This window comes from Electrona antarctica (genome assembly GCF_951216825.1).
Source record: "Electrona antarctica genome assembly, chromosome: 14".
Lineage (NCBI taxonomy): Eukaryota > Metazoa > Chordata > Actinopteri > Myctophiformes > Myctophidae > Electrona > Electrona antarctica.
In genome coordinates, this window is record NC_136795.1 from 13,474,084 (window position 1) to 13,500,163 (window position 26,080).

General features: G+C 41.5%; 2 protein-coding genes across 4 annotated transcripts; both read left to right on the forward strand.

The window, feature by feature from the left end:
- The first annotated feature begins 10,862 nt into the window (after positions 1–10,862).
- On the forward strand, positions 10,863–15,034 carry LOC306936956 (uncharacterized protein). The gene is made up of 6 exons (XM_079520622.1): positions 10,863–10,913; positions 11,028–11,145; positions 11,788–11,886; positions 12,247–12,321; positions 13,425–14,129; positions 14,916–15,034. Exons 1-6 carry the CDS (start codon positions 10,872–10,874, stop codon positions 14,924–14,926), a joined length of 1,050 nt encoding a protein of 349 aa, XP_079376748.1. The 5' UTR covers positions 10,863–10,871; the 3' UTR covers positions 14,927–15,034.
- A 1,133-nt stretch (positions 15,035–16,167) lies between these two features.
- On the forward strand, positions 16,168–26,007 carry hmgxb4a (HMG box domain containing 4a). Of its 3 annotated transcripts, none has more exons than XM_079521189.1 (13): positions 16,168–16,270; positions 17,219–17,289; positions 17,544–17,680; positions 17,849–17,927; positions 18,034–18,621; positions 19,039–19,245; positions 19,798–19,967; positions 20,624–20,753; positions 21,548–21,612; positions 21,739–21,835; positions 22,513–22,688; positions 23,857–23,979; positions 25,171–26,007. In XM_079521189.1, the coding sequence occupies exons 2-13, from the start codon at positions 17,247–17,249 to the stop codon at positions 25,213–25,215; spliced, it is 1,860 nt and encodes a 619-aa protein (XP_079377315.1). In that variant the 5' UTR covers positions 16,168–16,270; positions 17,219–17,246; the 3' UTR covers positions 25,216–26,007. The 3 variants fall into 3 exon arrangements, with proteins under 3 accessions (XP_079377315.1, XP_079377317.1, XP_079377316.1); XM_079521191.1 differs by having other exon boundaries at positions 16,248–16,270; positions 17,223–17,289; XM_079521190.1 differs by lacking the exon at positions 16,168–16,270 and adding an exon at positions 16,301–16,524.
- Positions 26,008–26,080: the final 73 nt, after the last annotated feature.

The following is a 26,080-nucleotide window of genomic DNA, read 5'->3' on the forward strand; positions in this document are numbered from 1 at the left end:
AATATTTCTTAACAATATGGCCTATTCTGTTGTTTTTGTTTTGAACTAAATTCTGGGAATTGCAGTTCCAACAGACAGACAGACAGACAGACAGACAGACAGACAGACAGACAGACAGACAGACAGACAGACAGACAGACAGACAGACAGACAGACAGACAGACAGACAGGCCCATAGGTATTGCTATATAAACAACACTACAGATGGATGTTACACAGTAGGACTTCCAAACTTAGGAAAGACGCTCAATGGCAACAAAACGCTCTGTTTTGAAAAGCAATCTGTATCCTCATTCCTTCATTCAGTGGGTCCCAACGTGAGGTCCAGAGGGAGCCTCAGGGTTCCTTGAGGGGGTTCCAAATGAACCCTTATAGGTCTGTAACTCTGAGAGTGTACACATGGAACCAAATGGACCCTTACAGGGTCTGTAACACTGAGAGTGTACAAATGGAACCAAATGGGCTCGCAAGGATCCATTGTATTCTCTCAGAGTTAGGAGGTCTCTGAAATTTAATTTAACAAGTTTACGTAAAAACAAATCCATTAATTGCATTTTGTTCCAATCGGCAGTGAGCAGATCCAGAGCCCCCAAAAGATCCAGTGCAAATGGTGGGACGTCATCAGGACAGATTGCCCCCACCCCCAAGGTGAGAAAGTGCAGTGATGCACGCAGACCGTCAGTTCTTCTAACCTTCTTGTGTTATTTTCAAAATGTGAAATTACAGTTGGTGTAAGTGCTATTCATGTGTTATAAGTGCTATCTACAAGTTCTAAATGCACAACGCTCGTTCCATTTACAGATTTAAAGATGCTAGGTTATCAGCTCAGATCATTTTATACTTTTTCGAAGACCTCACTGATTTCTGTGAGCCATTATGTGTAAACACACTGAAAAATGATCATCTGTCCAAGAAGGAGAGCAAGAAGAGTACGACGATGAAGGTGATGGACAGGAACAAGGAGAAGAGTGGAAGAGGGAAGAATCACAGTAAAGGATCTGGAGGTGGGTGAACATGATGCAGTAGATGAGTTTACATCGTCTTAATTCAAAGACTTTAAAGGCATATTTAAACAACTCAGCATCTGGGGACAAGCAAAGGGCACATATCTTTCTAAATGATGTACATAGCATATGTAAGCATGAACATAAATAGGCAAGTACCTATACAAATAAATAAGATGCAAATAAATATGGTAGGAACCTAGTCCTTTCTCCAGCTAGGACTTGGGTATAGATATAGGTAAATTAAAGTACAATTGAACAAATATGAAATATTTGTTTCGGGGGCCCGAATCCCAATCTTGCTTGGGGCTGCCAAAATTCTACCGCTAACTTTGACTAGGTGGATCACAAAAATATTAACGTCAACTCAACTACTCTTTGCCCAGAATCAAACCCAGAACCTAACCCAGAACCCAAAACAGAGCTACAAGGAATTATAGAGGACTTACTGTGGCAGTTGACATGTTTTGCAACAGTATACAGATAATTAAATGCTGGCAAGCCACTGTTAATCTCCCCTGGAAGAATTATGTGATGTTATTATTATTATGTGAATGATCTTCACCTGCGTCTAGTAGTTTTGGTAAAATGTGTTTTCCTACATCATATGAAGACACTATAAGACACTTCCAGCTTATCCCTGGTCGTTAACTGACCATATTTCCTCTCTTGTTCTTCCTATGTTACCCCTCTCCATTGGGGGGCTCAGATCACAGTAGCGTTGGTGGTGCGGGAGGGGGACCAGGTGGTTCAGATCAACACAGTCTTTTCAACCAGAACCAGCTGCACCAATTCAGCGCCCAGATCAAGGCCTACAAGATGCTGAGACGCCGTCAGCCTCTACCAGAGCACCTGCTGATGGCTGTGCAAGGCAAGAGGCCCATGCCAGGCATGCAGCAGCAACCCATGCCCAACATGCCACCTTCCACTAGGCCTGGAGCTGTACCAAGAGCTGGTCCAGGACCAGCTCAAGCCAACTTTGCTCAAGCTAGCAGACAACATGGTGAGTTCTTTTTTTTCCTCCATAATATGTATTTCTACTGAATTATCGACTAAAGAAAACACAATAGTTTCAAACAAAGAAGTTGTATAAAGGCTGAACAGAGACCCCTGGTGGCAAGATGTGATTATGTTGCTGTGCTGCCTCCCCATTTTGAAACCATTCTGTTCTCATGTATAGCATTTATGTTTGCAGGCATGGTAGTTCCAAGTATGCCTCCTCCCGGACCAGCAAGCGTTCCTCCAGGCCTGCCAGGGAAGCCTACCAACGGACCTCTCAAATCATGTCCCAAAGGTAAAGCTACTTTCAAACCTGGATAGGTCAAGCGGCGCGATTACATACAGTAATCTGTTATATAATATATCAATAATCACCAATAATATAATATACCATCATTCGAGGGAGGGGGAAGAGAGCTACAGATCTCGAACGAGCGGAGGGATTTTTTTTACATTTTTTTTACCGGCATTAACCAAAGTGAAGCGATTGAAACAACTGGAAACAAATAAAGTATATCTTTAGGTTTGAATGCACCTAACTGCTAACTATAGCAGACAGCATGGTGAGTTATTTTTATCAGCTTGCAGAGCTTATCAGTGATAGCCCTGAGTGCTAGTAGCGATGTAGTGGCGAGATTTTCACGATTGGCTGGCCTCCAAGCCAATGGGAGACTAGCCCTATACGGCCAATGGGACACTAAGCCCCACGGTCAATGGGAAGCCCGCTCTCCTCTCCCCCACCGCACCATGACTAGAGACTGCACACGCAACTACAGGAAGCCCCACTAAGGCCCAATATGCAAGAGAATGGAATGCAAGCTGATATATAATGACTTGAGTCATTTGTTGTTTTCCATAATTTATATATTTTTGTTCTACAGAATTATCGACTAAAGAAAACGCAATAGTTTCAAACAAAGAAGTTGTATGAAGGCTGAACAGAGACCCCTGGTGACAACATGTGATTATGTTGCTGTGCTGCCTCCCCATTTGTAAACCATTCTGTTCTCATGTATAGCATTTATGTTTGCAGGCATGGTAGTTCCAAGTATGCCTCCTCCCGGACCAGCAAGCGTTCCTCCAGGCATGCCAGAGAAGCCTACCAACAGACCTCCCGAATCATGTCCCAAAGGTAAAGCTACATTGAAACCTGGATGTGTCAAGCGGCGCGATTACATACAGTAATCTGTTACATAATATATCAATAATCACCAATAATATAATATACAATCACTCGAGGGAGAGGGAAGAGAGCTACAGATCTCGAACGAGCGAAGGGATGTTTTCCTTTTTTTTTTTTTTTACCAATGCTGACCTGCATAACCAAAGTGAAGCGATTGAAACAACTGGAAACAACTTTATCAGCTTGCAAAGCTTATCAGTGCTAGTAGCGAATAGCGATGAAGTGGCGAGATTTTCACGATTGGCTGGCCTCCGAGCCAATGGGAGACTAGCCCTATACGGCCAATGGGACACTAAGCCCCACGGTCAATGGGACGCTAAGCCCGCTCTCCTCTCCCCCACCGCACCATGACTAGAGACTGCACACGCAACTACAGAAAGCCCCACTAAGGTCCAATATGCAAGAGAATGGAATGCAAGCTGATATATAATGACTTGAGTCATTTGTTGTTTTCCATAATTTATATATTTTTGTTCTACAGAATTATCAACTAAAGAAAACACAATAGTTTCAAACAAAGAAGTTCTATGAAGGCTGAACAGAGACCCCTGGTGACAAGATGTGATTATGTTGGTGTGCTGCCTCCCCATTTGTAAACCAATAAAACCATTCTGTTCTCATGTATAGCATTTATGTTTGCAGGCATGGTAGGTCCAAGTATGCCTCCTCCTGGACCTGCAAGCGTTCCTCCAGGCATGCCAGGGAAGCCTACCAACGGACCTCCCAAAACATGTCCCGAAGGTAAAGCTACATTCAAACCTGGATAGTTCAAGCAGCGCGATTACATACAAAGTCAATGCAAAGACGAGACATGAACGAAGCGAGCGGTCGCCTGATATCTTTGACTTGTCCCAGCTGGACAAATCCAACTGAAGCGACTTTCGCTTCCCCCCTACTCCACCCATCATGTCAGCCAATCAACATTGATGTTTTCTGGAGCCAAGTAAATGTTTTGGCTGTTTGGTTTTATTCATACAGCTCCAACTCAACTGACCGCAGGGACTCAGCAAAGTACAATATACAAACCCTTTGCAAAGCAATAGGAACACATTTTGTTGCTCATAAATGATATAGTAGCAGGAATTATGTTTTCTAGCTCAGCTCTATACTGTAGGTGTTTCAAGGTACAAAACGGAACGAGCAGATCCATTTGGTTACACTCTCAAAGTTAAATGACAGTGTACTTCTTATATCTGTTATATAATATATCAATAATTATCAATAATATAATCTACCACCACTCGAGGGAGGGGGAAGAGAGCTACAGATCTCGAACTAGCGAAGGGATTTTTTTCTTCAAGATGGCATTATTTGGTGTGCTGCCTCCCCATTTGTAAACCAATAAAACCATTCTGTTCTCATGTATAGCATTTATGTTTGCAGGCATGGTAGGTCCAAGTATGCCTCTTCCTGGACCTGCAAGCGTTCCTCCAGGCATGCCAGGTCAGCCTACTAGCGGACCTCCCAAATCATGTCCCGAAGGTAAAGCTACATTCAAACCTGGATAGTTCAAGCGGCGCGATTACATAAAAAGTCAATGCAAATACGAGACTTCACGTAAACGGGTGGGCGCGAATGAGGCAAACAGGGCGACGTGAACGAAGCAAACAGTCGCCTGGTACCTTCGACTTGTCCCAGCTGGAAGTCGCAAGAAATTGCAGCGGTCTGGTCTGACCAGTTGCAGACCAGTGCCATTTGTAGATAATGGTTGCAAGTAGTTGCAAAGAGTTGCAGTTGCAACTAGTTGCGTTGCGAATCCTTGGCTTGGACTGGCCTTTAGACTCCAAGATTATTATTCTTTTTTTTGTTCAGGTAATTTCTTTTTGAAGCTTACCTGTGAAAATCCTAGTACTGTAGTTTCTTAGGCTAACCGTAATCATTGTCGGTTGTCTCTGTGTGTCAGGTTCTATAAAAGCTGTAGGAATCACGACAGGGCAGGTGTATCCTTCGAGAGCGTCCAGCTATGTCCCTGATGTGGATCCCATCGATGCAGCAGCTCTCCAGAAGCTACTTGGAGAATCCCAGTCTATCAATGACCATCAGGTACAAGAAACCAAGGTTATTTAAAATAAAAGCTTGTAGATCTGCTATTTTTTAAATATTTTCACAGTTTCTTGAAAGTACAACGTTGTATTTTGAACGCTTCAGTTGATGTTACATTTTTTTATTTTACTGACTTTCGCAATTATTAATGGAATTCTCATTTATCCCTAGAAGTGGTTCTCAAACCTTTTAATTTCAAGGATCACCATAACTCTGAAAGTATACCAATGGAACCAAATGGTCCGTTTGGTTCCATTTGTTGTCTCCACCAGGCCGAAGGCATGGGGAGAGAGTATGTTTTGCACTCCGTCCGTGTGTGCGTGTGTGCGTGCGTGCGTGTGTGCGTGCGTCCGTGTACAGCTAATATCTGTTCCTTTCCTATTATTCTATTTCTATCGCTGTCTCTATTATTTCATTCCTTTGTTCTCTTGTTCTCCCGCTCTTTATACACTGGGAGCTCAGCTCGCAAAACGACCACGGAGCAAAGCCGGGCAGTGCTGTCCTGTGTCCTCCTGGCCGTGCAGTGTGTGTGTGTGTGTGTGTGGAGACAGAGGAACGGGGAGGCAGGGGAACGGGGGGAGCTACGGGAGGCAGACAGGCTGGCTATACTGCGAGCCCGTCTCCCTGTTCCTCTGTGCGTTCCCCCACAGAGGGCTCAGTGATATTATGTTGTAGTTTTCGGTGATAGCGGTGGTCACCTCATCACCGAAAACTCAACTATGAATAGGCCTTGAGGGTCCCTGGACCACACTTTGAGGACCACATACTATCCTAGATGTGTTTAAATTACACACTGATATTGGATCGGTACTCGTTATGGGTACGAAAAAATGCTACTAGAAAACTGAAAGAATAATAATGCTCAACAATATAATGTCTGTTTCTGTTTATAGACGAATTCAGAAGACGGAAATGTGGTTTGTTCTCCTGAACAGAAGAGAAGAGTTTTACCAGCATGGATGACAGCATGGATGACAGCAGAGGAGGTGAGTTTTCTGACAACGGCGGAAGATTGGGAGTGAGTCTGCAGCTCTGATTGCAATTGCAAGTTCATTCCATAGTTTTGGAGCCAGAAGGGAGTGAGCGGGTGAGTTGTAGGGTTGGATCAGACTTTGAAGATATGGGGGTTCCATTTGGTTGCTTTGTAGGCCAGCATCAATGTTTTGTACTCTGTGCGGGCAGCAACCGGTCCGGGAGCCAATGGAGAGAGCGGAGAAGGGGAGAGACGTGAGAATTTGGGCTGGTTGAAGACCAAGCGTGCTGCAGCATTCTGGATCAATTGGAGAGGCTTAAGTGCACATGCCGGTAGGCCAGTAAGGAGAGAGTTACAATAGTCAAGTTTTGATATAGCTAATGTCTAGTTAAGGAGCTAGGCTGAAAGTTCGGGAAATCGGATTAAACCGCATTTGCTGCGCTATGGGGTGATGAAACTGAACGAGCAAATGGAATTGCGCACAAGTCAAATAACTTATTTGACTAAACTATTATAAACACAATGAACACAAGGAAGTGACAGGCACTCAAGGAGAGATGAAGCAGCCTTCGTGTCGATGTAGATTGGCTATTTTAACTATTCAAAAATGTTTTTCTAAATAGTAAAAGAAAAAAGGCAAAGTGGTTTAGGGTGAAAATAGAGCCATTTGTGTACAGGGAGAAACGGAGTGAACCAAGTACATATCCCTGTGGGACCCCAGTTAGGAGGGTTCTGAGGGTTCCAAGAAACCTGGTAGGTCCGGTCGGTTAGGTAGGAGGAGAACCACTTTAGTGCCGTCCCAGCGATGCCTAGGTCAGTGAGGGTGTCCAGGAGCAGCAGGTGGTTCAAATTCTGCTGGTAGATCTTGAGAAGAATCAGGACTGCAGAGCCTAGCCAGCATGTAAGTGCTTCTGTGACTACAAGGAGTGCAGTTTCCATGGAGTGGGCCGGTTTGAATCCTGACTGGTTGGGATCCAGCAGGTTTTTCTGTTTTGAGGCGTCAAGAGCTTTTTTCTTTTTTCTTTTGAGTGGCATTATATTACTCTAGCTGACTTGAAGGCAGATGGGGCCCAGCCTGAGGTTACCGATTTGTTGATGATGGAGGTAATGAAGGGGAGCAGAGCGTCCTTGGGTTAGTGGTACAGGATTAGAAGTGGATAGTGAGAGGGAGAAGGCAGAAAAGAGTGAGTTAAAGTGGGAGAGGTCATCTGGTTGCTTCGTCTTATATGCCACTTCCTTTTGTCTGCCCTGAGGTGTTCGTTCAGCTCTGAGGGTTTCAGATAGCCAGGGAGGGGGTGGACATGGTTGTGCTGGGCTGGAAAAGAGAGGACAGTGATGGTCAAATGCAGATGAGATAGTGGAGAGAAAGGATGAGTTTGCAGTGTCAGGTGAGGCGTGAGGGGAAGGAATCCAGGTAGGGTAGCGAGGAGAGTATGGAGGACGAGAGGATGGAGAGAGAGCAGTAGTGGTGGGTCGGTCTTGAACAATTGATTCATAAGAGCTGGTTCTTTGCCGTGAGCCGTCACGTCTTGAAATGATTCGGTTTCACACTATACTATATTGCCTCCCCCTGGTGAGCCGGGACCCCTGATGGGGGGGGGGGGGGGGGGGGGGTGGAACTGGTTGAAATAACCTGTTCCCTCCATGCGCTACGTCCTATCGGGGAAAGGGGATAGATGCCAAACAGATTTCCGCAACTAACACAGAGAATCAGGCTGGAACCCAGGTTAGAGTTTCTTAGGACATTTAATATGGTGCTTTGGACACCTCATAGAAATTAGTTTGCCAGGACTAAGTAAAAGTGATCTTCAGTCACTCTCGGTTTGGATGACAGATACTCCTGCAAACTGGTCGCTCTTCATAGCTAAGCTCAACTTGTGATGGAATGAACTCTATAGTTGTAAGTCTAGTATTTTTTACTTCAGTACTGTTTGGTATAGTTTAACGGCCCACGGTAAAATCTTCATCTTTGCACAACCATGGTCTATCTTTTAATTAGACAGCTTTAAAGATGCTAGGTTATCAGCTCAGATAATTTCACACGTTACATTTTTTTAAAGACGTCACTGATTTCTGTGAGCCATTACGTATAAACACACTGTCTTATTTTAAATTAGGAATCACTTGGTAGTAGCAACTCACACAAGAAGAAGAAAAGAGGCCGTGAAAACTTCATTTACCGGGGTGAGTCGAGGATGTATGTCAAGCCGAAGAAGGATAAGGACAGGGACAAGGCCATGGAACAGCAGCACATTACAGGACCTGAAGGTGGGTGAACATGATGCAGTAGATGTGTTTACATTGTGTTAATTCGCCAAAGACGAGATAACTTGTCAAAGGCAAGAAAGGCGAGATTTTGTGTTTTTTATTGTTTAAGTTAGATCGTACTCGTTGCCACTGTCTGAATAACTCTCGGTTGCTAGGCGATCGAGTAAACAAGAAATAAACGGAAGTCAAACGTCAGCCAGCTGTCTCCCTCCAGCAGAACAGATTTTTTTAAATGCATTTATCTCGGATTCTTTTCACAGATTGCGTTTTTTTCCAAAACAAGCTTTATTCATGGGCCATAAAAGTGTCGATGATCACGAACACGGTTACAAAATGTACGTTTCGGGTAAATTAAAATAAGATCACGAGACAACTTCACACAGCCGTTTTAACTTCCGGTCTTCAAAATAATAAGAATGAATGAATGAATACCTGCTCAAAGAGTTAATTAACTCAGCATCTGGGGACAAGCAAATTACACATATCTTTCTAAATTATGTACATATAGCATATGTGAACAAATAAGCATTAACATAAATAGGCAACAAGTACTGCAAATAAGTAAGTAAATAAGTATTCAACAAAGCCATCTAATAAGATAAATGTTGATTTAGAAGAAACCTAGTCCTTTCTCCAGCTAGGACTGATATAGGTAATTAAAGTACAATTGAACAAAATATGTAATAACAGAATTACAAAACAACACTGTGCTTAAACTGCACGTGCAAATGTACAAAAATAAGCACACAACCTATTGGCTACATTGATTATCCTCATAATGTAGTAACTGGTTCAGTATGCGTGGAGTTATATCCGATTCTGTATTTAAATTATTCTCATTCTCTGTACAGGGTTTCTTCTTCCAGGCACCTCCGGTATGTACACCTTCAAACATGTGGGTCCTATGTATGCCATGGGCCCACCTGCTCCGTTACCGTTCTCATTCCACCATCCTGAAAACGATCCTAAGAAGGAAAAGAAGAAAAAGAAGGATAAGACTCAGAAGGAAATAAAGAAGGTAATGTTAAAGCCCCATTGTGTGTGTGTGTGTGTGTGTGTGTGCGCACGCGATTGTGTAATTGTGGGCAGACATTCTAGTTGATGTCTAAAATATGACAAATAAATACATCTTTGAATCTCATATTCCTCTGTCTTCATTCAAACAGCCCAAGAAAGCAATGCCCCTTACAGGGTACCAGATGTTCTGTAAGGAGTCCGGGGGAGCAAAAGCACTTAAGACTGGAAACAAACAACGTAAACATTTCATTTATTATTATTATTATTATTATCCTACTGTGAATAAGCAAACCTCTGTCTTCAAAATCCGTCCTCAGGAATTCTGTCCTCAAAACCTGTCTATTCTGCCCCGTTCACCTCGGTTGCTGGAGCAATTCATCTGAATTTGCACACCGACATTGACCATCATCATATGCACCAAACAACAATGCCAGTTATTCACTTTCCCAAAATATAAGCTGTTTATTGTGAACTGTCATCGTCACGGTTACAGCCGTCGCCATCATCATTACAGCCCCGCAAGCTGTGGGATGACTGCTGCTCATGTCCAGCTGCTGGCGAGTGTCGGCCATTGCCACACAGACAACGCTAGCCTGCAAACTTAGAAAGGACTTTCATTTACGGCCCTTGTCCACAAACACTACGTTTTATGAGCTGGAGGACGGTGCTTTGGATATCATTTTCATAGCATTCGCACGCAGATTCACATATGTGTGTGTGTGTGTAAAATAATGATTAATTCACTTGAATGGTGCTAATAGTTGCTCCTACTTTGCAATGCACAGTGGATAACCCAACTTTGAGTGTGCAAATTCCCGGGTATGGACTAGTTATTATTATGTATATCTTTTTTGTTAATGAATCAATCTAACATTTTAACATCTATCCCAACATTTCAGTGCTGAACCTAAGTGTGTGAACAAAAGGTATCCAAATAATAATAAAAACAAAACTCTTGTCTGATCATATTTACTTACAAGAAGATGACCACATTATAGCCAACATCACAAATTAATCACAACCTAAAGGTTTCCAGAACTATTGTACTTATTTATTTTCCTCTTGCCAACTTACCAATGGTTTTGCTTTGATGTCTTTCCATCATGCTGTATCTATAGCACTTTCATTACTGTCTCTTGCGACTGAGTTTCTCTCACAAGATCAATAAAGCTCTCATCTTACATAATGTCAGGATAACAGATAAGAAAGCACTGTTTTTATTTTAGAATATGTTTATTATACAAAACTATAAGAAGTATATAAATATATCAGATAACTTAGATGACTGACTGGACTGGACCTTTAACTGTAATGAATTGAATGGAACTAGCACTAAGTCAGTCTGTATTTCTGATCTACAGTGTTTGGACAGATCAGTAGCAGGATGGCAGAGATTTGGAGGAATTTGCCTGGAGAAGAGAAACTGGTGAGTTAGTTCAAGCTTTTAACAGTTATAAGTCATAAATATCTTTAGTGCTCTGAGCGTTATTTCGTTAGGGCTTGTGGTGTTGGTGTGTAACATGCCCCTTTTGTTGCTCAGATGTGGAGGCAGAGAGCACAGACTCAGCAGGATCAGAAGCTCAGAGCAGAGTCTATGATCCTAGAGATACGCAAGCAGAAGAAATTAAGAAAGATGAAGAAGAAGAGCAGCAGCACAGGTAACCATTCCTGAACTCTTCATTTTTAGTAGAAATTTACTTCCAAGTGTTAAAAGGATCCCTGGTTAATAAGTAAAATATGCCTTAAAACATTATAATGAACTAAAGCTATGCACATCACTTATAACATTTTAAAAGCTATTTAAAAGTAGGGTATTAAATAGATATAAAACATTATCATAAGATCATTATTATTATCATTATTAAACAAAAAAATGCTTTATTTATTTCCTTTGTATTTTGTTTCTTTTCTTTATATTAACTTTGTATTTCGTTTCTTTTCTTAAAAAAGGCTAGGCAAAATGAGCTTCGGCTTCAGCCTAGACCTTTTCGGTGCCATCTCTTTGTAAAAACTTAAATGCAAATGATGAAACTTACCATGTAAATGTAGCGCACCGAAATAAACTATTCATTCATACATGCCCTCTATAACGAAAATCTTAAAATAAAAACACCTTATGCAGCTGGTGGCTACTGACGTGTGATAATTAGAAATGTCTTTGAAAACAGCAATGCAAAGTGGAAAGTGCGAATCATTGGTTTCGACTGGCCTTTAGTCTCAACTCAGCTTAGCTGTGAAAATCCTAGTACTGTAGTTTCTTAGGCTAGCCGTAATCATTGTCGGTTGTCTCTCTGTCTCAGGTTCTAAAAAAGTGAAAGGTGCAGTGTCTTCGATCAAAGACATGGTCAAACACGAGAGGGAGATGACGAGGGCCTGGACGAGGAAGAAGAGAAGAAAAGGTAATCATTCTTGAATTCTTCATTTCTACTAGAAACTCGCTTCCAAGTGTTAAAGCCAGTTCCCACCAGACATTGCCGCAGTCTGGACTGACCAGTTGCAGACCGTTGCCATTTGTAGAAGATAATAATAATAATAATAATAATAATAATAATAATACATTTTTAAAAATAAACAAAAAAATAATAAATAGAATAACTCGGCTTCCCATCATTGGTTTCGACCGGCCTTTAGTCTCACCATTTCTTTTTTTGTTTGTTTTGTTCAGTAATTTCTTTTTGAAGCTTAGCTGTGAAATCCTAGTACTGTAGTTTCTTAGGCTAGCTGTACAGTAATCATTGACTTTTGTCTCTGTGTCTCAGGTAAAAAAGCAAAAGCAAAAGAAAAAGCTCAACTGTTAGCGCGCAATCGCAAGATGAAGAAGGAGAGAAGCATAGGTAACCATTCCTGAATTCTTCATTTCTAAGTGTTTCTCACCAGAAATTGCAGCATCTGGACTGACCTGTTGCAGACCGGTGTCATTGAATTCGCTGATCTGTCAGGTACCCAAAATAATTCCCCAAGATCATAAATTTAGGGTCTACTCTACCCAATAAAAATATAATTTCCCTGTAGGATATCAAAGGTATACAGACGCTAGTCTCTGGAAAGTACACTCACATTTACAGTATATTTTAAAAATCTGCAAAACTACGCAGCATCAAGGGGTTTATTGGGTAGACCCCAAAATTATGATCACAGGAATTATTTTGGGTACTTATGATTCCGGCTTGTGGTTTCCTGCCTGATGACTACAAATCAGCGACTACAACATGACATAAATGGTGCATTTATATAGCGCCTTTATCCAAGGTGCTTTACATTCACCCATTCACACACACATTCATACACCGATTGCGGCGGAAGCCATGCAAGGTACCAACCAGCAAATCGGGAGCAATATGGGGTTCAGTGTCTTGCCCAAGGACACTTCGACATGTAGACAGGAGGAGCCGGGATTCGAACCGCCGACCCATGGATCATTGGACGACCTGCTCTACCTCTTGAGCCACAGTCGCATTTTGATCAAAGATCCTGGGAGGAGATGCATTTTAATTGATTTTCATATAATTCAAAATGGCGGGTGATCTAGAGGTCAGAGGTCAAAAGTAAGAGCACCGTTCTTGTTCGGCATGAGGAGACTCATATGTGTGTCGAGGTTTCATTGCTGACGGTCAAACGGTTCATGAGCTATGCGTGGTCAAAGTTTGCATTTTCAATATTGCGCCACCTTTTGGACAATGGTTGTGGGCTTCGCATCCTCACCGTTTGGCATGGCCCTCTACCATATCTCCAAATTTCGCGAAAACCGACTGCACGGTTCAGCCAGAACTGCTATTTTTGGCGGAAGAAAAGAGACAACACAGGACTGCTTGGTCCTTTAATAAAGGACCAAGTCCTTTCAGGACTGCTTGGTCCTTTAATAATAATGTACTCAAGGTTATTTTTTTATTTTTATTTTTTGTTACACAACTAAGCAACAAAACTTTGTTCTTTTCAGATCCAGCCTATGAAAAGCTTCAGCTTGAAAAAATGAAGGCATCACTGAACGCATCACTACAAAACATAGAGCGGAGAATGAGGGCAAAGAAAAGGAAAGCTGGCACATCAGGAAATGCTACAGTGAAACGAGAATCAGTGGCTACAGAGGAACCAGAACTAGAGGCTACAGTGGAACGAGAATCAGTGGCTACAGAGGAACCAGAACTAGAGGCTACAGTGGAACGAGAATCAGTGGCTACAGAGGAACCAGAACTAGAGGCTACAGTGGAACGAGAATCAGTGGCTACAGAGGAACCAGAACTAGAGGCTACAGTGGAACGAGAACCAGAGGCTACAGTGGAACGAGAACCAGAGGCTACAGTGGAATCAGAACCAGAGGCTACAGTGAAACGAGAACCAGAGAGTCCTGTAGAAATAGAACCAGAGAGTCCTGTGGAAATAGAACCAGAGAGTCCTGTGGAACTAGAACCAGAGAGTCCTGTGGAACTAGAACCAGAGAGTCCTGTGGTAATAGAACCAGAGAGTCCTGTGGAAATTGAACCAGAGAGTCCTGTGGAAATAGAACCAGAGAGTCCTGTGGAAATAGAACCAGAGAGTCCTGTGGAAATAGAACCAGAGAGTCCTGTGGAACTAGAACCAGAGAGTCCTGTGGAACTAGAACCAGAGAGTCCTGTGGCTACAGTGGAAGTGGAACCAGAACCAGGTTGTTAACCCATCTAAAAATGTCTTCTACATCCTGACAGTTTTCTGAAAAAGCTATGTTTCTAGTCAGTGGTTCTTTGATTTTTCAAAAATAGCAGACCTACAAGCTCGTAGCGCGCCACTCGGTGGCGCGCTATGAGCTTGTAGATCTGCTATTTTTCAATAGCTAAAGCATAACATAATGCTAACACCAAAAGGGGTTCCCGCCCAACTCAGCAAGGGTGCAAAAGCTCATTCCATAAACAAGATGGTGATAAATACTGACTTCTGTCAGCGGCGGTAGCATATCATAATCCTCAGTTGAGTTGTGTTTTCCAGATAGCGTGCCTTTGCGTCCACATTCAGTTTCTCTCTGTATGGAATTTCTCTGCCACGCATATATATCATGTATATATTTATACTTTGTAAACAAATGACCATTTAACATTGAGCTGTCCACATTGTTTCGCTGCCCACTGGACCTGTATCCGTCTGGGGTTAAAGGGGCCTTTTACATAAAAAGTGGCCAAACCCCCGAAGGGGTCTTTCAACCTGGCTTCCATGTTGGGCATGTCATTTTAAAAAAAGAAGAAGAAGAAATAAGAGATCTACAACCTCACAAAGCACAATGATATGACGCTTTGTGAGCTTGTAGATTGGCTACTTTCATATGGCGAAGTACATAGGGCATTTAGATTAATTTATTGGGGATACAATTTAAGGCTTCTGCCTGACAGCAATGATATGCACAAGTCCAAATATGTATTTAAATATGTGTATTTTTCACCAAGTTGCTTTTCTTTTTCAGGTGGATCATGAGGAGACTGATTTATTGGCCAGGTTCACATCACACATCATTCTACAGAAACAGAATCTGGGGGATAGATAGCGGTTGTGTGTGTGTGTAAAGCAAAGCAAAGTTCTTTGTTTACCCAGGGTGAATGGACTAAGCTCGAGATGCTTGTTTACAGCCAGACCCTGCTCATAGAACATGGTAGGGGTTCAATGCCTTGCTCAAGGGCACTTCAGCGGTGGTAATTTTAACGTGCCGGTCCGGGGATTCGAACTGGCGACCTTCCGATAACAAGACCGCTCCGCAAACCGTTCGGCCACCGCTGCCCAATGAAGTGTGTGTGTGTGTGTGTGTGTGTGTGTGTGTGTGTGTGTGTGTGTGTGTGTGTGTGTGTGTGTGTGTGTGTGTGTGTGTGTGTGTGTGTGTGTGTGTGTGTGTGTGTGTGTGTGTGTGTGTGTGTGTGTGTGTGTGTGTGTGTGTGTGTGTGTGTGTGTGTGTGTGTGTGTGTGTGTGAGTGAGACAGAGTGCAAATTTGATAAACTTTGTTGAGAATGTTGTTTGCCAATGATTATTAATTAATGAGTAAAGATGTGTTGAAACAGAAGAAAATATTACTGAAATCATTCAAAGGTATATTGACTGAGTTGTACTGGTTTCCTTTCAACAATGTTTTTCTGTATCATTCTGCCTTTCTCTCTTACCTTGCATGAAATCTCAGGCTCCATAATGTGAGCCGTAAAATGATTATATTTATTGTTTTAAATGGATATTATATATCTGATTAAAATCCTTGTTTTAAATGGATATTATATTTCTGGTTAAAATCAATGAGTTATTAAATGTACTGTACTGGTTTCCCTTTCAACAATGTATTTCTGTATAATTCTGCCTTTCTCTCAAGTTTACAAGAAATATCCATAATGTGTGCCGTGCTGTAAAAATGATTGTATTTAATGTTGTATAAAGTGGATATTATATATCTGATTAAAATCATTGTTGTAAATGGATATTATATATCTGATTAAAATCAATGAGTTAATAAATTAACTTTGGATATATGAAATATTTGCCATGTCTGCTTTGTCTATCCACGTTTAGAACACATTTGTTAATTTACATTTTGCATTTTCCTGCAAGGTAATCTATGTAAATGTTAATACTGTACTTTCACATTGGTTACTAATGCATTACTCTGATTACTGTATGTTGTATCCTGATGCTGATACAACGTATTCTAATATGGCTACATACTCGATGCTGATTGGTTGCGTTCGGTAGGCCCCTCCCCCAGGTCCACACGCATTGTTGTGTTGTCTCTACTGATATCAAAGATGGCGACCGGACCCGCGTAAATCGTTGAACCCACAGAGGTAGTACAATTTCATTAATTCGTGCATTTCACTTCTCCTGGTGTTTCTAAAATACACACCCCTGCCGCCCCAGTGCGGACGTGCACTTATATGAAGTAAAATGCATGAAAGTCAGTGTGTTCGTCCACTTATGAAGAGCCGGGCCTAGGCGGTGTTTGAAAGCCACGGGCTGTGGTTGCAGCCGTGTCCAGAAAGCAGAGCACATTGAGCCGCTGCAGAGCGAGCGGTGGAAATGTTGGGAGTTAAAACTCAAAGTGAGAATGGAAGGGGGTGTGTTTGTGTATATCTACGAAAGGAGGCGGGAATTTGTCTATCAATTATGTACTGTTTTGTAAACGATAAACCTGTACTACTACTGTAATAAGCAGCGCATCCAGGGGTTTGTGTCTTTTTGGTCAGTTAACTAAGTGATCTTCAGTCTCTCGACTTGGATGACAGATGTTCCTGCAAAGTCGTCGCTCTTCATAGCTAAGCTCAACTTGATGGAATGAATGAACTGGCTGGCTTCAGTTCTGTTTAGTATAGCTTTATAGGCCACGAGAGTAGTATGATATTTTACGTTATGAACTCAAGGCACAATTTACAAAGTTTTTAGCTGGTTTGATTTAATAATATTCTGTGTTCTGACTGAGTGACATAAAACGGTATATGTCCAACTTTGAGGGTTTGTGTAAACGACAAACATTGTCCTAACACAAACATTGAATGCCATTGATAATGAATGGCCAGCTTTGAGTGTTTGTGTAAACACAAACATTGAAGACAAAAGTGAGGATGCAAATTATGATTGGCCGGAGATGATGTATGATGATAAGAGCTCCCCTCACTTCACACGGGTGCGAGTTTATTCTTTAATATTTATCTGCATTTAAAAACATGTGTTTAACGATATAATTGTGTAACAGATCATTGCCCCTGTCTTCATGTTTACATTGCATTGTTCTGCAGCAAGAAATCCTTTTTAGGAAGAGGAGTCATGGCTTTTGAAGAGATCAAGGGTAAAGGATCCGGAGGAATGGGTAATTACTGCTAATGTAACTCATGCTATGCACATGCTGTTCACTATATTACATCACCATACAGTTAACACCACACAATTATGAAGCTTTCCTAACTGTACCCCAGTTAGGAAAGAAGAACTAGTTATGCCAATCACTGGGACCTAATCACTTGCCAATAGATGTATTAAACCACATATTCCCATATATTCTACATGTGCCATCATTTTCTCCTCAAGGTAAGCCGCGTAATAACGATGTTCTGCTTCTTTCAGATGTGGGTATGGAGGGAGACAGGGGCCTTGTGGCTGGTCGTAGTCAGAGAGAGAAGAGGAGGTCGTACAAGGACCTGCTCAGAGAGGAAGAGGAGATTGCCGCTGAGGTCCGCAAGTCGTCCAAAAAACGGCCCAAGGTAAAATCTCTGCAAAATCTTCAATTTTTTAAATTTACATTAAGAGATTAGACAGCTTTAAAGACGCTATGTTATCGACTCAGATAGTTTTACGCTTTGAATTCTCTGAAGACCATACTGATTTAGGTGAGCCATTACGCATAAACACAGTGTCTTTTTTCAAATTAGGACTCAGAACTTTTCCTCCTTGGTGGTGGCGATTCACATAAGAAGAAGAAAAAACACAACGATGACTACTATTACCGAGGTGAGAGCAGGGAACATACAGTTAAGCTTGAATTTGGTTTTGGTTTCTGTTGACAGAATCAGTTGTCTGATTGTGTGGTATTAACTCCTTCATTCAACTGCGTAAGACCACGATGGCCCTGGTCCAACTGCCCACAAGAAGAAACGCAAGTCTGCCGATCGCTCCCCGCCACTCTCCTCCCCTTCCGCCGCCTCCTCGCACCCTACAGACACAGCAATGGGCCTCTTGCAGGCCATCACCTCGCCCATGGCCACTGGCTCAGAACCCAGCCCACACCTGCACAAGAAGCCCTCCTACCCTACCTTCTCCTCTCACTCATCAAAGGACCGCAAGCGTGAAGGCACCGGGAACAAAGGGGGCCACACTCTCTCTCACTCGCGCCCCGTGCCCTCCTCATCTTCGTCGTCCTCCAAGAAGCACTCCTCGTCCAAATCATCCCTGTTCCACGGCGGTGCCCCCAAGGAGGAGCCATTGACGCTGCGCGAGGCTGATGGCCTGAAGATGAAGCTCATCATGTCACCAGAGAAAGAGGAGGCAGAGAGCTACCCCCCATTCCCAGCATCCCACGGGGCCAAAGGTGCACGGAAGGAGAAGGATCGGGAGCGTGGCGCCCCGCCCTCCAAGTCACCCAAGAAGAAAGTGCAGCAGAGTCGAGATCCGCTGCCTGTGGTGGGGAAGGAAGTGGAGGTGGAAGGTAAGAGGGTATTAAATGACTTTCGCTTGGATGCATCGTGTGTGTGTTTGTGTGTGCGTGTGCGCGTGTGTGTGTGTGTGCAAAATGCATGCCACATCTTTGCAACAATATGGCAACCAGAAAGACTAGTAGGTTGAGTCTCAATCAATTAAATTCATATTTAACCAAATGCCGTTTCAGGAGCAGCTTAAAACTATAATCATTACTTATTTGAATGAATCCTATTTTAACCAATTTGTGCAGTATAGTATGTCAATACTTTATAATTAGCACCTCTGCAGTGGTTGGGGCACATTAAAGACTCAATTTCAGGATAGATTCTGAGAAGCTGGAACTCAAGCCGACAGCTACCATCCCCTCTGAGGTTTGTTTATCTAGCTTTTAGTCGTAGAGCGCTCATTCTGTCCTCTTAATCAGGTCACTATGGAGGAGGCATGGGAGATGACAGCTCTTCCTCCGGAGGGGAGCTGGAGGCAGGAGAGCTGGTGATAGACGACTCGTACACGCACCTGTCCAAGAAGAAGAGCAAGAAGAGCAAGAAGAGTAAGAAGAAGAAGGACAAGGAGAAGGACAGGGACAAGGAGAAGAGTGGAAGAGAGAAGAAGCACAGCAAAGGATCTGGAGGTGGGTGAACATGATTCAGTAGATGAGTTTACATAGTCTTAATTCAAGGACTTTAAAAGGCATATTAAACAACTCAGCATCTGGGGACAAGCAAAGAGAACATATCTTTCTAACTTTCTAAATTATGTACATAGCATTTGTGAACAAGCAAGCATGAACATAAAGAGGCAACAAGTACTGATACAAACGAATAAATAAATAATATGCAAATAATTAAGGTAGACAGAAATAAATAAGAAAGAATAAGTATTCAACAAAGCCATGTAATAAGATAAATGTTGATTTCCCCCCACGAAGAAACACAGTCTTTTCTCTAGTTAGGACTTAGATATAGGTATATTTAATTACAATTGAATAAATATTAAACAGAAGTACAAAACAACACTGGGCTTAAACTACACAGACAAATTTGCACAAAAAACAGCACCTATGGCTACATTTTATTATCCTCATAATGTAGTAACTGGTTCAGTATGCGTGAAGTGAGATCAGATTCTTTAATTAAAATTGTATCTTTAACTTTTTACATCTTGTGTACATGGTCTCATCCAGACGCCTCCAGAGGTCACGGTCACTCCCATCCTCCCACGGTCAACCACAGTCTTGTGGGTCCTATGTATGCCATGGGCCCACCTGCTCCGCAACACCACCATCAAGGTAACAACACTGTGACGGAAAAGAAGAAAAAGAAGGAAGAGAAGCATGATAAGGATAAAGAAAAGGTAAAGTTGAAGCCCCGTTCAGTGCCACTGGTAGTCGAGTCAGTTCTAGGGCTGCAACTATCATTATTCTATTGATTACTCATCTACTGTGCGTGTGCGTGCGCGCACGTTATATCAACTGTTATTATACAACTGTTATTATATCCGTGGTCATCATATGGGCATACCTAATAATGGATGCCAAAAAATTGACATTTTTGTGTATTTTATATCAAAAGTCCATACAAAATTAAATTTTAATTACTTCCTTGAAACGAAAACATGCTGCGTGATGACGTGTCGAGGCTCACATTATTAAGCTCACCCGTTTGATTCCTATTGCTGCATCCTCCTGCAAACACATGTTGTTTTGATTAAAGAATTACTCGGTTTTTAATCTCATTCAAGATGACATCCAGACAGTGTATTAGTCGTTTTAAAATATGTATATAGGTTGTGTATGGGTTAGTAATAATCCCCTGGCATTGCTGCACAGCACGTCTCTCTGTCACTTTGTTTACAAACGACTCGCATGTGCATGAGACAGACTTACGTCCCATAGCCTGGAGGGATGCGACGCTCTGATTAGTTCAGAAACTTAGATTCTGCCGTTTGAGGCTGAAACTTCAAAATAAAAAGCCCAAATTAACCATTTCACCCCTCTCTAATTCAAACAGCCCAAGAAGCCCAAGCGAACAGCGCCTACGACAGCGTACCAGGTGTTCTGTAAGGAGTACCGGGTCAACATCAACGCAGAGCAGCCAGCACTAGGTCAAGGTCAACTGAAGGCTGGACCCAATAAACAAAGTAAACACTTCATTTATTATTAGTATTATTTTATGTAAATATGTTTTGGGTTAATCAATGAATATAACAAATTTAATTGTGGGTGCTGCACTCTAGATTGCCACTAACTGTCAACTGGCAATTTCGTCATTGCATGTGTATTCGCTCATTATGTGTGGTAATACAAATATCATGAGACAGAAGTTGTTTTGGGTTGTGGGAATGTTTTGGGGTGGGGGTAGCCAAAGTAAACCCAATCTTCATCGGGGCTGCTGAAATTCTACGGCTAACCCTGACTTGGTGGATCATAAAAATATTAATGTCAACTGAGAAAGGTTATTAACAAAATCTATATATTTTTATTTTCTTTATTGGTTATAATTATGATTTATGTGATCTCTATTATATAAGTGCATATTTTTATTTATGTTTTGTCCTCTTACCAACTTACCGATGGTGTTGCTTTGACTGTAATGTCTTTCCGTTTCCTTCATGCTGTAGCTACTTCAGCACTTTCTTTTCTTGCCCTGTAATCTGTATTCTTTAACTTTTATAGTGTCCTTGAAGACAGTATAAATTTCCCCTGTGGGGTCAATAATGCTCTTATCTTACATAACGTCAGGATAACCGATAAGAAAGTAAACATTATAAATATCTTTGAGGCATATAATGGCACTGTTTTTATTTGGGAATATGTTAATTATATAATACTATAAGAAGTATAATCTAAATATATCAGATAAGTTGTTAATATTTTGTTAAATCCATTCTATGAATGAACTGGCACTAAATCAGTCTGTATTTCTGATTTACAGTGTTTGGAGAGCTCAGTAAAAAGCTTGCAGAGGTATGGAAGGCTATGCCTGAGAAAGATAAACTGGTGAGTTAGTTCAAGCTTTTAACACAAGTCAGAAACAGAAATATCATTGGAAGTGCCCTGAGCATTATGTCATTAGGGCTTGTGGTGTTGGTATGTAAAATGCCCTCTTTGTACTGTTCTGCTCAGGTGTGGAGGCAGAAAGCACAGTATCTTCAGCACAAACAGAACAAAGCCGAAGCCACCACCGTCAAACGCAAACCCTCCACAGATGGAAAAAGCAAAGGTAAACATCCCTGAACTCTTCATTTCTACTAGAAACTCACTTCCAAGTGTTAAGGCCAGTTCACACCAATGCAACTAGTCGCATCTTGAAACCAGTTGCAAAAATTGCAGCGGTCTGGACTGACCAGTTGCAGACTGGTGCCATGGTGCTGTTTGTTTTTGGTCAGGTAACCTGTGAAAGTCCTAATAAAAAATCCTAATAATAAAGTTTCTTAGGCTCTACATATCTACTAAGCATTAATTTGTATCACTAAAACAGGTCTGAAGCAGTGAACACAACTCAGACAGACGCCACATGTAGAACTCCAATCAGAGCCTCACTAATTATTTGTATTATGGTCAGTGAGGAAGAGTGCAGGGATGTTGAGTGATACAAAACAAGTGCTTCCCAACGTCTGGAGGATCAAATGTATACATATTCATAGGATATGGAATAATAAATGAAGGCAAAGATAGAGGTAAGAGGTACATATTTTTTTGGGGGGGGGGATACTTGATATGTACCTTTATTGAACAGAGATCATTTCTCTGAAGATTTAAACCATGAAACATGTGGAGAGGTACTTTAGATAAGATTATCTGTCACTGCCAATGGCCCCCATTAATAGCCAGTGACGTTTATTGGCACCATTATTGTTTTAGCAGCCGTAATCATTGTCAGTTGTCTCTGTGTGTCAGGTTCTATAAAAGGTGTAGGAATCGCCACAGGGCTGGTGTCTCCTTCGAGAGCGTCCAGCGGGGTGTCTCTGTCACCGGCACGAATCCCTGATGTGGATCCCATCGATGCAGCAGCTCACCTGCAGCTACTTGGAGAATCGCTGTCTCTCATTGGCCATCGGCTACAAGAAACCGAGGTTTGTATGAAGACAGACACATACACAAATAGAATGCAGGGTACTAAGGCTGTACCTTAGCCCTTTTTTTAGGACTCGAACTTCGGCAGGAATTTTCGAGCGAACATCCGGACCATTTGTTTCTAATTAATTAAAAAAAATAACCTTTGAGATATCCGTCTCGATCAGAGCGCAGCGCGTCTCCCCTGCTCTTTATCAATCTCTCTCGTCTCTCCCAACACACACACACACACACACACACACAGTGGCTCCGCGAAAACAGCTGATCTGCAAGCTCATGTGAGCTTGCTGGCAGGCAGCTAAAACAGCGTATATTGCTCGTTATTTGTCCCACCTGTGTATTCTCAGAAGCGCATTGAAGTGCTTAACAATGATCAGAGTTCCCTGCTTTTTGTGATGTGATGCTAGAGAGCATATGCTAATATACCATGGCTAAGAACGGTTCCCCCTGTCAGCGATCATGCTGGTGTGTGTGTGTGTGTGTGTGTGTGTGTGAGAGAGAGACGTCAGACATTCCATTCAATGGAACTCTTTTGTTCTCACAGAACAAGGTGAGAAAGGTCAATCAACTCAGCTGCAGGCCAATCACCAAATTAAGAGATGCACGGGAGATGGGACAGCAGAACTAGGAGATATTTCTTTAAAAACTTCTGACAGGAATGCACTAGAAACTTACTTTTTTTACATGCTCATATCGCATTCTCGCCGAGATATATTTTCGAGTTAATAAAAAAAGGGAAAAAATTATAATATTTTATATTTAATAAAAAAAAACTAATGGTTCAAGCCCATTAATTAAGATTTGAGTGCCAACCCTAACGAGCGAACATTCGAACCTTGAATGTTTGGGGACAGCCTTACAGGGTACACACAAGGGCAAGTTCTTACGGGAAGTGGACACATTGTATCACATTTTAAAGGATCTTAGTTTTTGGAGGCAATCAGTGCCATGATCTGGTACTTTTTCAGTTTTTCATTCGTTTATGGTGTTGACAATTACTACTCTAGAGTCTAGACAATTCCGGTGTGGATATATTGTGTGAGGATGTCTTCCTTGGGCTTCTTGATCTCCGACGTGTCAAGCCATACTTCCCATGACATTAATATAATACCAAATCACATTATTTGTTCAGCAAAACCAATAAACAGTTTTTCTTTCTTTTCTTAGGGGATGGTAGCAGTTTCAGGAAGTTTGTCTGTCCTCTTAGACTCCATCTTGTGTGCCCTGGGGCCGTTGACGTGTCTCACGGCACAGATTCCACAGCTCAACGGATGTCCTCGCACTGTGCTGGTATGTTACTGGTATCGATTCATATAGCATGAACGCCAATCTGGTAGTTTCAGCTCTACTAACCACTTTGGTTTATATTCAAGTTTGTCATTTCCCACAGGCCCAATCCTTTCATGCAAACAAAACAACTTAACGTCTTAGCCTATAACCAAATCCCTTTCCAACCGTATCCAATTTATAAATTATAAATATAAGTCTTCCCGAACGAAGCAAGGCAAAAGCACAAATGTAAAAGGCTTAGGATTTTAAAAGGCTTAGGAAAGGATTTGTTAGGTTTGAATGGGCCGGGCGCACCGCAAAAAGTCACAACCATCCCCTTAAGACACTGGCACTCATTTGTGATGCCATTGTTGAAACCACCACAAATTCAAGAGTGAAGATGCTAATAGGAAACTTGTCAAATTGATGTAACCTTCCTCCCTGTCAACATGTACTAAATCCAATGTGAAACACATGTCCAAGTGAACACACTACTAACAAATCCACAATTGACAGGGCCCTCCTCAGTGAAATTCAGAGGTTTGCGTGTCGGCTTGTACTTAAATAAATAAGTTTTGTGTTCCACTTTTTAGTGGTGTATAGGCTGTCTTTCTGCTGTCTTCAGCGCTTCCTGCTTCTCATTTCGCACAGTAGTATAACTACATTATGTGCTTAACATATTCTGTCCTCTGAAACAAAATAAAGTGATTGGAAGAAAATTACAGCTGCTTTGTGGTTATCAGAATACAACACACAGAATGCATTTCTTACCCCCTAAATTCCAGTATGTAAGAGAAATAATATCAAACTTGGACATACATAATGGGATGCATGGACAAAACTGCCTGTCGATGATTCCCATTGAGTCTGGACATGATTTCATAATGAGTCTATATGTAAAACTTGAATGGAAATTGAATGCGCAGATATTTATCTTTTCAAAAAGGTGAGAACATATTTATTTTACACTTTAGTTAGTTGTAAAGAGTTTGTTCATGTGTGTTTGTGTTGCTATCTGTTAACTAAATTCCTCTTTATTCCACCCTAGTCCATCCCTGTTATTAACATGTCAACATGTTAATTGCACCCCAGTTATTTACAGTCAGTGAATGGAATGGATGCAGATTCGTTGGGACAAATGTAATCAATCATTATTTGTACAAACAAAGCAATTTGTGGTAACATTTTTTAATGTTTTTCTGTTTATTTCAGTCCAACACATTGGACAACATTGCCTACATCATGCCTGGACTTTGACTGAGCAAGTGAGGACAGCACAAGCATTCTTTCGCCCAGTTCTTGTGTATTTTAGCCATGAAATGAAGCAATGCGAGCAGACATATGTGCCATTTATAGAACTGGCACTCAGAACATGGACGTTTATTTAAGCCGCTGTTTGGCACCGGAAATTGTTCCTGGTACCGACATGTTTTTAAAGTGTATTTTTAAAGTCTTTATTTTCTAATTGTGCTCTTTTTTTTTTAAGGAAAACAATTTTATTGATCACTTTAAATTTGGCATGTCTTGGTTTTACTGTTACTGTATGTTCTTGTAGGAACGTATGTGTATTTGTGTGCCTGATTTTCTGTTTGTTTGGCTGTTGAGCACATTTGACTGATAAGTATGCAAGTGTGACATGTACATACACATTCATAAGCAGTGGAGACTACTTTTTTCTAAACAAATAGATAAACATAGTCAGGGTCCAAGTCTCTTTTTGTCCATCACCAACAAAAGACTAATATATTTGACAACTGCTTATTTTTCCCTTTACAATGTAAGTACATTATGTTTTCTTTGTTTTATACCTGTGTGATTTTACCATGCAAAGCATGTCAATTTTGACAATGTATAGAAATGTAATTCTTTTCCAAATCATAAAAACTAGTCAATAATTCACTTTTCAAGTTTCAATATAGAAACCACTTTTAAGAGAAATCTTGTGGTAATGAAGAGCTTTTTTAAGCAGAATATTGTACGCCAGAGTTCAAATACATTTCCTGCTGGCTATTGCCCCTTAATTGGAAATGACAATAAAATTATACATTTTCAAACAGACACAGCTTTCTTTCTTCCCCCCCCCCCCCCCCCCCCCCCCCTTTTTTAGATGTAGGTTTAGGTT

What these genes read in the sequence shown, in the direction of transcription:
- LOC306936956 (XM_079520622.1), top strand. Translation starts at nt 10,872, where the DNA reads ATGGCAGAGATTTGGAGGAATTTGCCTGGAGAAGAGAAACTG. An exon ending in GAGGAAGAAGAGAAGAAAAG is followed by an intron (nt 11,887 to 12,246) that starts GTAATCATTCTT and finishes TCTGTGTCTCAG; the next exon opens with GTAAAAAAGCAAAAGCAAAA. An exon ending in GAAGAAGGAGAGAAGCATAG is followed by an intron (nt 12,322 to 13,424) that starts GTAACCATTCCT and finishes TGTTCTTTTCAG; the next exon opens with ATCCAGCCTATGAAAAGCTT.
- hmgxb4a (XM_079521189.1), top strand. Translation starts at nt 17,247, where the DNA reads ATGGCTTTTGAAGAGATCAAGGGTAAAGGATCCGGAGGAATGG. An exon ending in GCACAGCAAAGGATCTGGAG is followed by an intron (nt 19,246 to 19,797) that starts GTGGGTGAACAT and finishes GGTCTCATCCAG; the next exon opens with ACGCCTCCAGAGGTCACGGT. An exon ending in CACAGATGGAAAAAGCAAAG is followed by an intron (nt 21,836 to 22,512) that starts GTAAACATCCCT and finishes TCTGTGTGTCAG; the next exon opens with GTTCTATAAAAGGTGTAGGA.